We start from the raw sequence: 13,226 nt of genomic DNA on the forward strand, positions 1-13,226 counted from the left end.
GTAAGCCAGAATTCTCCCTATAATAACAATTTTCTTGGCTTTGCTGTGACAGCAATGGATAAATTAATGGATAAATAAACAAATCTAGCGAAAGTGATTGCTCAGAAGAAGAAATCAAAGGTTATCATTTGAATACCAAGTGAGGCAAAACATTCATTTTTGATGACGGATGGCGATTAAAGGGAATATTCCAAGCTCTACAACCTATAGCGGTGGCGAGCGTGAATGACTGATCAAATTCTGCAAAAACAGCACACGAGACAGAAAATGGAGAGCAGGAGGAAGAGATAAGATAGTGGGAGAAAAAAAATAGGCGTGAATGAAATAAGGGGAGTGAGAGAGAAAATTGCGGGAAGAGGAACAAGAAAGATGGAAGGAAAATTACTTGCGACACAAGTGGGAGATGAGAGCAAAGGGAGGCTGAATTATCAGACGTGCATCTTTGTGTGTGTATGTAAATGTGTGTATTCGTGTGGTGTCAGTGGGGGTGTGAAAATATACATGCATGTTCTGACAGACTGCTGTTGACTGGTGAAAGCTCCTTCTAGCCTATTTGAAGCTCACTCAGAGATAATGCTTGAAGTCTAACTTTTACAAAATGCCGCTTTTAAAAAGAGAGGAACTGGTCAAAGGCAACAGGAGCCAAATCTAAAGGAGATCTCTGTTCCCCACGAAAACTTGAAACCTCCTTCTGCTCCTCCAACTCTCGCATTGTTGTCTCTTCTCCCAAAATCCTTTTCCGTCGTCTTTCAAATTCATTTTCTTTCCCTTCACTTATTTTCAAAGCGCTTAGAGAGAGGAAGAGAGAGAGGAGAATGCCTTTCCCTCTGTCCCGCTGGAGCATCAATATACAACAAGGCCCAGAGGTCCAAACAGGAGAAAGGCTGAGGAGAACAGTGCAACACCAATCCATAATGAATTTTCTTCTCTCTTTCATTTGCTTTCTGCGGGGAGATGCGGTGGAGGCACCACTGGCACAAAATGAGAGCTGCAGGGAGGGGAGGGGGGCAGCTGAGGGTGTGAGGGAGAGGGAGGAAGATATCGACGGGGAGACACAGAGAGGTGCCAGCGGAGACTCAAAACAGTGTCAATGACAAAAGCGCTTAAGAATATTTTTCTCATCTGTCTCTGGAGGGCTTTCATAACATACGCTTTCAACTGTTTGCAAGGCCAGGCTCATAGCAGAAGGTGATGGGAATTAAAAGCTTTTTTGGTGGAGCTTCAAGTGATCTGATGGAGAAACTGTCACTAATTAAGTGAGTGCGTAGGTAAGAGACTGCTAAGAGGTCTGCTAGATATTAGACCACAAGTGATATTATTCCAAAATACATAAATGAATCACTGAGTAGCTGTGTCTTGTAACTGCAGCCGGTAAAATTCTAATTCTTTGGATGGCAAATCCAGTCCAACCACACGCATCTCCCCAAAAGTTGAAAACGTGTAAACTTAGCGAACACAAAACTCTGCAAACCAGGCAGCCACTATTTCAGCTTGAGATGTTAGCACAAGGCAGCATTTTCCGAGGCTGTTAAATTGATAGTTGTGCGGGAGGATGAGGCTGTTGATTCAGAAATTGTTTGTTTGAGTCTTCACACCCAAGTGAGCTTTATTTCATTTTGCTAGTAGCTCTGAAGCATAAAATGTGCCCAGATTCCCAGTGAATAACCTTGGATGCTGTCACGGCGTCCACAGAGTCAGTCCCGCATTAGTCACCGGAGGATTTGCTACAACTCCTTCTGAATGCATCACTGATTTCAGTCTTGATTATAGTTTTGCCTCATTTCCAGTTCCCAGTCCACTACCTTCATCAGTACCTTAAAGTCCAAATGACTCTACAAAGGACATGCAGTTTCAGTTTAATACAACCTTGGTTTTAATTTCATGGTTTTTGCCATCTCGCTATTGGTCACAAGACCACAGAGATCTAGGAAAGTGGTGAACAAAATCTCAAGGGATGACTTGTTGGACAAACAGCAAGAGTTTCGCTTCACTTTTTAACAAACAAACATGTCACTTGTAATTTTTCATTGCAAATGGAGGCCAAATTGTAAGAATTGTATATATCTGTATCTTATCTTTGTCGAATCATATTTTAAACATTTCACTTTGTCATTGTAACAAACCACATCATGTAACTGTCAGAAATCAGCAAACTGTTGTTCACATTTCTTGAAAACAAATAAAACTGCAAAATTCTACATGGGCACTAGGGTGAAACGATTTGGGGAAAATACATAATTGCAGTTTTTCTCACAGTTATTGCAACTTGATTTGCAATCAAGCTTCAATATTCACTGTATAAAAGAGTCGGGACATGTGAGGGCGCATTACCATATGAGACAACATCAAAAGCATGACTGTCACACAAAGAGGATGCATGAATCTGTAAAACCACTGACATTCTAGTTTAAACCGTGGGTCAGATGCACTGCATGACATACATCCTAAATTACAGCTTTTGCATTTGCTAATTGCATCGCTTCAAATTTGAAACTAATCCACACTGATGCCAAATCAAAGCAAAGACATGCTCTACACACACATTGGAAAACATTCGGTTAACAAATTTACCTTGTCCGTAGGTTCCCAGGACTGGGTGGCCCATCATATACAGATAAGATGTCAAAGTCCTCCTCGAGGGCGAAGCCTTGAAACACTAGCTGTATCCGGTTGTGCTCCGCTGCCACAATGACCCATGTACAGTTGGCATAGTTAGGATAACCATAAGGGTATCCGGGGCTCTCTATTGTCCCATTGGGATTGTGTAGTGTGTAACTGCAGTTCTGAGCTGTAAAAAGAGAGAGAGAAAGGCAGTTATTAAAAGACTGAAAGGCAACAGTGAAAAGAGTGTAGCAGTGTTGATGATTTTTACATCGCATAAAAGACACGTCTCTACTACCAAGAATGGAAATTAGACAACTACACACAAATGCACACCCACAGTCAAACAGTTTGCATCAAGTGCTGCACCATCCATTATCACCTACAGCGTGCAGCACAAGCCATTAATATAGCAGCGATAAATGGTTCACCCATCTCCCAGCTTTTCCTGCACCTCTACCACCTCCATCATCACACTTGTTCACAAACCGGCTCTTTAGTAACAGGTTCCCACGTTAATACACGACAGAACTGGACAGAGCCAAGACGACTGGACAGGAGAGGAGGAGACACACTTGAGTGCTTCATTAATCAAACTCATCTTGCATTTTCTTCCACAGCCACTTATGCTGCCTTTAATCTGAGATTTTAATTGTGCGCATTCCTATCTATCAAGCTCAGGGTGGACGCGTGAAGTTTGATCCGTGTGTCTGTGTTTTCAGTCTCTAAACTGAATGACTTGTCTTTGACTAATCTGAGCAGACCGAGCCTTTTAATCAAGGCCAGATATACATTTGTGTTTTCCAATGTTTCATTAATTCAATACTTTTGATCAGGTATTGTCTATAATGTGTTGTTGTCTTCTTTTATTGTTGTAACTTTTTTATACAGCATTCTTCTTCTTCTTCTTCTTCCAGTTGTATTCCAGTTGTAACATGCAAACAGAAGTGGACTTACGGTCACATAAACAGGACCTGCATAGACACATATCCTCATACATGCTATTTATACAAATTATCTGTCTTCCGTTTTGTTTGCTTCAGCCAAAGACCTGCATCATAATGCAGCCTGATTAAAATTTAATTAGGAGAATATAATTGGAGGACATCTGTTAGCTACAAACACCCACATTATCCAACAACACAAACAATGCAGCACTCGCAGGAGGTATGATTTTTGTTCATTTACCTGCATGTCCTGAGACATAACTGGGAAAATGACTGTGATAAATCAATGCATGGAAATTAGCTATAGCACCTCAGGGCCTTAAAAAAAACAGGAAACCTAAATAAACACACTGCAGCTTTGAAACTTGTAAAAGTGAAGGTTGCTTTGTTAAAGCCCTCCGTAGGGGACGCGCATCCCTTATTGAATGCTTATGAAACACACAGATTCTGTTCTACTTTATGTGCACTCTCTGTTGGTTAGAAAAATCCCAAAGCTCAGAATCCATCCAAATTTTCACTCTGAAATGTGAAATCAGCAGGGATTTAAAGGTAATAAGGCAGCAAGCATGAAGACAAGACAAGAGAAAAGAAAAAAAATTGGGGGCAATTTTTAACTATTTCTTAGTTTTACACATGACTGAAATGAATAGCAAGTGCTTTTGTTTAGGATGTACACAGAGAAAAGAGAAGAAATTATATAAAAACAAACAAAAAAACAAACAAAAAAATGCCGACATGGATAATCCTCGGTTCGCCAGACGAGCGAATGCTGCATTTGTTTTCACAGCAATAATCTAGTCTTTGTTTTTCAAGATTTCCGCGGCTACAAGCCACATCAGGCTGTTTATGAATTGCTGAATTGCTGCTGGAAAAACATTAGCTGACACAAACACATAAAAACAAACAAAACCAGTAAAAGCTCTTTGTTACAGGTAGAGCAGAAAAACGGTGATCGGGATACATTTTTTGGGGGGTTGGGAGGAGACGGTGAAAAGTGGAGACAGTTTGAGGAAGTAAAGACCTCGGCTGTCTGGACGGCATCAGCAGCAGCGGGAGGATAATAGCATCTCCAGTCACAGTATATCCATCATGCCACTGTTGACTCCCCAGGGCCTGTCTCGTCAAAAACAGGCAGGAGCCTCTCAGCTGTCACTTTCCAGTGCTTCATACGTGCTTGACCTCTTCCAAAAGATGCTAATGCGCGAGCACTTGAACCCTGACAAGTTGAATACATTTAAGCGGGGGGTATAATGCCGCATGGAGAGTTGGGCGCTCGGTTTGCTGGTGAGAGTTGCGAGTGTTACAATGACTTCCTAGAATAAACCACGGAAATCCACGGAAAACGAGATTAACAGTAAGTAAATATGACCTATATGCTGTATATAAAGTGCTGAAAATAACCGAGCAGTGCAGTGTGTCTACTTAATTCTCCTCCTTGTGCGTATCCTCCGTCCTCGTCTGTTAACCAGTAACGAGAGAGAAGAACACAAAAGATCAAAGCGGGAGCCATCGTCATCTGATTTTTCATTAAAGCCCTTAAATAGGCTCAGCAAGTGAGCATCCACCCTCCCAATTACCATCAGGTCAATACTAATATCCAGGTAAAACCCCCACATCCAGCACTCCTACCTGATTTTCATATACACAGCCAGGTCAATAATCTACTCATCATCTCCTTCATTACGAGGCCTCTGTGAGACAAATGCCAATCAATGGCTTGTTCGGGGGCCTGACGGCAGATTTTGATGGGGGTCAGGGTGGACTGTGAACCTCCTGCATATGGGCAATGAGTTAGATGTGGAAGGGGGCTGTACTACAACATCAGGGAGGTTAAAGCAACTGAATTGATATTAATCAGTTTTCATTAAACTAAAAAGCTCAAAGAAAGACATGATTCCATGACTGTTGCATTGGTACCAAGGTAAAATCACTCTAGAGCTGAAAAAAGGACACAGAGGAGAGAGTATGTTTTGCATAAAAGCTTTTTTTTCGCAGCCAGAGTGCATGTGTTATTGCAGGATGGAACATGCTGTACATGTTGATATATGACAGGTGATCAACCAGGCAGGAACTCGGGCTTCGTGTTTTATGGGTACAATTAAGTGAGGGGGAAAAAAATAGAAAAAAAAAAATCATGATGGAGAATAAGTCTACTGCCAGAGCTCGGCCGAACGCTGTTTTGAAGTGTGAGCACCTGTGCCAAGTGACTGACTCTTAAATCGATAATGATGCGCACAATCTGGGATAAAAGACTAAGATGGAGCTTTTAGAGAGGCTCCGTTCTTTCTTTTCTTTTCTTTTTTTTTACTGCAGCTAGAAATAGTTTTATTCTTGCAAGAAAATAAAATAAAACAGATGGTCAGAATTGAAATGTACAAAAAACAAACCCATCAAAGTTCACATTAAAACACATCTCTGCAGGCATTAGACTCCAAATTATCGAGTTTGATTGCTTAAATTAAGCAGTAATTGAGTGTTTGTGCTGCTGTTTTTGCTGCACTCTGTAGTCAAACTGATTCTGATCTGCCCCAGAAATAGTTTACCACCACGAGATAGGAGCGAGGTTACCCAAGGTTCTGCAAGTCTACTTTCTCTGTTCTTTGAAAACCACGAGCCTTTGATTAAGTAGATCCTGCACTTGGGGCTTGCTTGAATTATTCAAGCCTCGCCCAGGGTGCATTATGAAATTAGCTGCTGGAAGCTGGCGACCTACTCTGAAGCCCCTCAGTGTAAATCTGCAGCGAAGAGCCCATCCTGCAGTTGACCCCACTGACACGCCATAAAGACCCCATAAACAGACTGCTGGCCGTGCTGTTTTAGCCCCGCTCAACCGGCAGCAAAGTAAAAGGTCGTGTTTTCTCGGGAAGTTGTGTTAAGTTCAGGTGTACAATTATGAATATGGAAGAGTCGCATATACGTTGGTTCAGCATTTAGGAAAATTGCTTACTTGTTTTAGTGGTTAGTGTATTTTAGCCCCGCAGTATGTCTTTGGGAACTGCTTACATTGGCTTGTGATGGGGATGTTAACTACGCTTGATGTCAGTGGATGTTCAACAGATACACTGTCCAGCGCTTAGCCCACTGTGCCACTGGCAGCATCCACTTGGCGCTAACCATCTCTGGTGTGCAACACTGCCAAATGAGTGTACAGGGAGAGGTGTGACCTTGCCGGGGCAACACTCCAGGTTCTACCTGTGCACGTGTGTGTTTGTGTGTAAGGAGCTTTTGTTTGCTTTGCGAGGGCAGTTGTTTAGTAGCGGGCATACAGGGGTGCAGCGGTGCGCTTGTGACACTATGATGAATCGATGGTCACTGTGCTGCACTCAGGCAGGACAGCAACCCCTCGGTGTGGAAGAAGGAGACAGGAAGAGACCAAAGGAGAAGCAGAGAGAGGCGGGGCTGAGGGGCAGGCCGACTGAATGTATGAACATATAGAGAAAATAGATTTGGAAGGCATGATGTGAGGAATGATAGAAGCAAAGGTGAGATTGGGGACGCACTGAGGGGAAATTTAAAAAAATAGCAGCGGAAAAGGAAAAGAGGGAGGAATGAGCGACAGAATATGTCGGGTCAATAAGAGAAAGAGCAACAGCCAAGGGAGGTGAATGAGTTGGAGAGAGAAGAAACGCTACAAAAGAGGAGAATTTTTTTTCACCTATTTGCTGAGGTCACTGACAGCCAGTGACATTCATAGCAAGATAGTACTTAATCTGCACTGTTAGCGAACAGCAGGGCTTCAACCGTGTGTGTGTTGTGTTGTGCTCATGCGAGTACAAGCATGCACACTCGTCTGTACACGGAGATATCGATTGTCTGCACATGTATGAATGTAATCCCTATACCCTGGGTGAGCAGGGTGTCAGATATCTTCATGTAACTCCCCCGTTGCAACACAATTACACCAGCTACAGTGACTATGAATGGGGGGATATTTCATCATAGTGAACATAATCCCGACATCACATTCCCATAATGCCATAAAGGCACAAACAATACTAGCAACACAGAACTGCAAATCTCCTTTCTGGATTCCATATTTTCTTTCAATTAGTTTTTTTCTTCTTTGTCCTTCGCCGTCTCTGTCTTCTCTCCTCATCTATGATTCAAGTTTGCCTTTGGACAAAAGACAGCGATGCAGAGACCATACTGTTCTTGCAGTCAATAACAGAAGGGCATTGCGTCTTCTGCTCTGCAACATGAATACAACTGAGGAGAATTAAATTTATTGTTTAAGGTTTAAGAGAGGCCCCATGGAATTTCAATATTGTCATGCAATCTGTGACATCGCCATTAAAGCTGGGGTAGGCCGGAGATTTATGGCGACGTTGGGCAAAAACTCCATTTTTAACCTTTCAGCATATTGTAATTCAAGTGGTCTGAGAGGAAGGCAGACTTCTGCACCTCCCCTTGGCTCCATTTTCAGGCTTTAGAAAATCTAGCCCGTGACGGGAGTTTTCAGACGATGACAGGGGCTTTTCACTCAAATCAGGTGAGAGAGCATAAAGAGCAGCAAAGCCTGTGATAGGAACAGGATGTGGTGGTGCAATGAGGCTCTCATAGAGGAGAGTGGGGTTGGTTTGAAGCCACAAATTAATTGGGACTTTTAGATTGATTATTTTGTGCACATTTGAAACATTTGCATGCATCCATGTTCATCTGGGAAAGAGAGGGGAAAAGAAAGAGCTGCAGGTGGGGGGCTCTATATTTTCAAATTATGGATTTTTTAAATGCATTTTCCACGTTGGCCTACAGGTGCTTCAAAATGTAAACCTGCATCATGGAATGTTCAGGTCAAGTCAAGGTGCCATTATTTCTATAACAAATTTTAAAGTCACACTGGGCTTTCTAATAGAAAAATAAGGTTTGTGTTACATACTAACCTAAGAAATGTAAATACTAATGTTTGAAAGCAAACAAAACAACTACATAAACCACAACTTTTCCTGATTTGATTGGAGATTAACCTGACTAATAAAACAGAAGTCATGACAATAAAAATAGATGAAAACCCAACAAATCCCAAAAATTATTTGAACTTTATTTTTCATTTTAATCTTATTTAAATTTTTTCCTTTTTTTTCTAAAGAAAATATTGAAAATAAGTAAGTTGAATACATAGTTACTATCTAATGGTTCCAGTTGTAGCCAGAACATGTACACTATATCTAAGGAAACCTCAAAATCACACACAAAACTCAAAAATTTAACAGGATCTTTACATTACCTATTGCAATTCTCTCCCATCACACTGCTAAAATACAGAGTTCAGCTCTTTCTTTATTCTCGAGGGAAACCATAAAGAATTCATATATGGTCCATGAGGGACAATATCAATCGGAAATAAGCCTCCCATTGGAGCAAACACGGGATTATTTCCAAATAAATACGTGTGGTCCTTTGGGTTTATTGAGCAAAAACGCTATCTGCTATCACATATGACCTACCCCATGAGTAAACTTCAAACAACCAAATGTTTGGTGTGTGTGTGTGTGTGTGTGCCAGTAACTGCCTCCCTGGTGGGAAGATAAACCCTTCCGCCCCATAGATCCTCTCAGCACCACCATTTGTCTCTTGACGTGTCAGCGTATATGCGTGCCTTGACCGCATCATATCTGAATTAACCTCGAGATGGCCGCCATTAAAATGGAAATGGTTGAGCTTAGCGAACCCACTCGCCTCCATACATTAGGCTAATGTCCGGGCCAGGACGGCACCGGCTGCCATTACAGACAAGCCAAATGCAGTGGAAGGTGCTAGTGAGAGGCTTGGCCCCTCTCAGCCCTCCCCTCCACAGGTTGCTTCCGCTGAGCTGAATGGTAAATGTTGTGTCCTTAAAAGGGCAAGAAAAACAGAGTCTGCATTTCCATAATGGTGCACAAAAGAAACTGGGAATGGCCTCCTGCTGCAAGAACATGTCGAGGAAAATATGGTGGGGATTTCTGTAAACACGTACAGAGCTCAAGCAAACACATATGTGAACTCATTTGTTAACACACGTCTAAAAATGTAAATCAGTGAGCACGTTTCTGCACCATGCTGACAACAACTCCATGTTCAATATGATGTTGTCCCAATTGTGATATCCACATCTCAGACGCTGGCATTTCTTTCAAGGATCTGTTGATGCCTTTGGCAACACATACTTAATACACACGCATGGACAAAAACGCATTGTCACGGCAACATGGCTAGAGGGTGAAATGTGTGGGGTAAGAAAATAAACAACACCCACGCTCAAAGATTAAGCCAAAGATTAAAGCGTTGAGGAAAGTAGCTGGATGCTAAAACACAGAGGAGGCATGCACGCAGAAATGCACATTTGCATGAATGCATGCACACATTCCTGCCTGTTATCAGGGCTGGCAAAAGAAGCACAATGGAGTATGTGTTCTCTCAGACAGAGAGGAAGAGAAGGGGGGAGCCAGCCAGTTCCTTCCAGCTGGGTCATATTTAACCAGCAGTATTACCATGCCAGCCAGAAGGACCTGCAGAACAGACACCCACCTAAAAAATAAAAGCCTCTCCCTTAAACCGCACTGGTATTTAACTCTGAGACTGTTCGGAAATTGTTCATCATTATATTTTCCTCATACCATTCTCTTCTTATCAGTGCATCTAAATAGCTTTATGGTAAGTTAGTATTACTGTGGACAACACAGCTTACTAAGCAACCCACACGTCAAGATTCCCAGTTAATCAATAGAAAATTGTCCATTCGCTGTCAAAGACATGTTACGGTGGATATTCCTCCTTTTCAGAGAGAACCCTGTCTTTGTGGGTGAGTTTATTCAACAGGGGCACAAATGGGCCTCCTACACAACAACACACTGAGGCTGGCTGCCTGAAGAAATATTTCTCTGTGTGTGTGTGTGTGTGTGTGTGTGTGTGTGTGTGTGTGTGTGTGTGTGTGTGTATATGTGTGTGTGTGTGTGCGGGTGTCTGCAAATGCGTTATATGCTTGTACGTGCACTCGCATCTCTATTGATGAGTAGAAAATGAGTAAAAAGGAAAAGACACAAAGTGTAGTTCAAACAGCCTCACTCACGGCTCCTGTCACTGAAGCTGTATGTTGTTCCCATGACAACGGTACAACAAGAGAACACATATGAAGACAAATATTTTTTCTCAGTTGTTTTTTATTACTTGAGTGCACTGCATGCGTGACTTAAGCTCTTCACACATGCACATACAGTGCGTCTGTTCATGCACACACACAGACATGCCTCAAATAATTTCCGTTTTCTTGTCCAGTCTTCTCAATATTTGGGGAAAAAAAGCACAGTTATGTATGACACTAATGTGTGAAACAGCCAAAGTAAATTATCACCTCATTTTCAATCTCAGCTGAACTCTTTGACTGATATTAGACCTCAACCTAAGATAAAGTGCTAATCTCGCTTATGCACCTAAATTCTATCAGAAATCAGGCAAAACTACACATTCTGGACTAATAGCATCAACATGAGGAGGCATAACGCAGCTATGGATGTATTAAACATGTGATAGCATATTTCTGGACATGCATGTTGATCTACATAAGTGTGTGAGTTGGTGAGTGGGCATCTGTGAACATCTGATCCTCACTGAGTAGTGTATATTAAAGCAGAGAGAGAGCACTGAGCCAAAGGTCAGGTCATGGCTGTCCCAACAGGACTATTCCATCTATCACTGAGAGATAGATGAGCAGACGATCAATCAGCTACACTTCAGCGCACTGTGCTACACTTTAACCTTTCAACTTGGATCCTAACTGCCCCTCCAAGAAGGCTCAGGTGTCGATTGCAATTTATAATAAATAAAATAAATTGTTACTGCTGCTCATCATGTTACATACACATTGTGTTACATCCACACTGCTGATCCTATATGATTTGAAATGCAATGTTTGTGTAAATTATAGTCACATTGTCAGTTTTTTCATTTAATCAAAATTGTGAGAAAGAAAGCCATGTAAGTCTGTGATAACTAGTTAGGAATATTGTCAAATTTTTAATTTAATCATTTTCTACATGAATTTCAGGCACAGAAATTGCATAAAATTTGCAGAAACACTTCAATAAATATAGCCAATAAATGCTTCTCTTCTGTTCTGGTATATTGCTAAGCTTATTGGGGTTTTATAAATAGCCCAAATGTAAGATAAGAGCTAATAAAACAAACAGGAGACAGTTTTTCAGAAGATGGCTGGCATCTCCTAACAGGCTTTGTGCCACATTGTTTTTCTGGCCTATTTGAAAGATAATATTTTTTTTTCTGGTTCACTTCTGCAGTATGTCAGGAGATACTTTCTACTCACTTATGCTCATTAGGAATTTATTTCCTCTGTGGCAGCGAAACACGTAACATGAGCCAGAAGACAACTGCTGTTACATTAGGTTAAACTGGGTTTGGACACCAGACACTTCGAGGGTGACTAACTCCAGCAGACACATTTTAGACAGATTAAAACCTGCCAGCGTCGAGACAAAAACAATTTCTACCAACAATATCCTCTTAAATGAATTGTTCAGCAGTTTTGGAGGGAGAGATGAGAAGATCAGTAGGTTTGTCATTGCTGTGAAGCTGCCAGGAACCAGTAGAGTCTCCTAATCCTGTGTAAGAAACAGTCCAACACTATATCTCTGCTGTAACACAGAATCTTCTTGTTTTTACATTTTGGATTTTGATCCAATACAGACATAATTTGGCAGTTAGTGAGCTTTTAAAGGCTGGTATGTGGATTTTGTTACCTTTTGATAGAGCCAGACTAGCTGGCTTCCATTTATTGCGCTCATATATAAAAAAATAGCACGTTATTTCTATAGCACCTTTCAAAATATGGGTTGCAAAGCGCATTAAAATACACAAAGCATTAAATAAAACAGTAAAAGAAATAAAGCATCAGTGAAAACATTGCAACCTTACAAAGACCAATAACCAAGCATAAAAATGTATAAAAATGCTTGTCTGTACAGGTATGTTTTTAAAAGCTTTTTAAACTGAGGAACTGACTCTGCTGTTCTGATGGTCAAGGGAAGCTTGTTCCATAATGTTGGGGCTAAAACAGTAAAAGCCCCTCAGTTTTGAGTCTGGATCATGGAATGGTTAGCCAGCAGCTGGGTTTCAGATCTCAGGCATCGAGGTGCAGAATAAGGATTTAAAAGTTCTGATATATAGAGCGGGGCCGAGCCTTGTAGAGATTTAAATGTGAGCAACAAAATTTTGAACCAAATTCCATAATGAATGAGGAGCCGGTGAAATTGTCCCGGAACTGGAGTTAGGTGTTCCCTGCTCTTGATCGGCTTGGGATCCTTGTGTTCTTTAAGCCATTCCTGAGCAGTTTTTACAGGGTGAACTGTCCTTGTTGGGACTGAAACAAAGTTTAGGTGGTACACGACCAAGTAGCATCCACAACTCTTGGTAAGAATGCCATGACCTAAGATTTCCCACTTGAATATTGCTTTTTAACTAGAAGATCAATGCCATTTATTTCACCTGTACATGGTTTTAATGGTTTGGCTGATCATCTACTACACACGTGAACAAAGTATAAATCTACTCAGTATAATAGCCTCACTCCATTCAAACAGAAAAATCCTCCATTAATGCTGACTATAATATGCTAAAAATGCCATGAACCATTAATCTTTCCAATCCAAAATCAAAATTTGAGCAAAAAAACTCAAACTGGACCTCACA

The 13,226-nt window shown here is 41.3% G+C and overlaps 1 protein-coding gene across 1 annotated transcript in view; it reads right to left on the reverse strand.

The window, feature by feature from the left end:
• Window positions 1-13,226, reverse strand: part of csmd2 (CUB and Sushi multiple domains 2) — a 245,624-nt gene that overhangs the window by 225,625 nt on the left and 6,773 nt on the right. Inside the window, exon 2 of the mRNA XM_023275803.3 lies at window positions 2,572-2,788. Coding sequence (XP_023131571.2) covers window positions 2,572-2,788 — 217 coding nt within the window. The remainder of the gene's footprint in view (window positions 1-2,571; window positions 2,789-13,226) is intronic.

The sequence above is a fragment of the Amphiprion ocellaris genome, chromosome 15 (assembly GCF_022539595.1).
Source record: "Amphiprion ocellaris isolate individual 3 ecotype Okinawa chromosome 15, ASM2253959v1, whole genome shotgun sequence".
Taxonomy (NCBI): Eukaryota; Metazoa; Chordata; class Actinopteri; family Pomacentridae; genus Amphiprion; species Amphiprion ocellaris.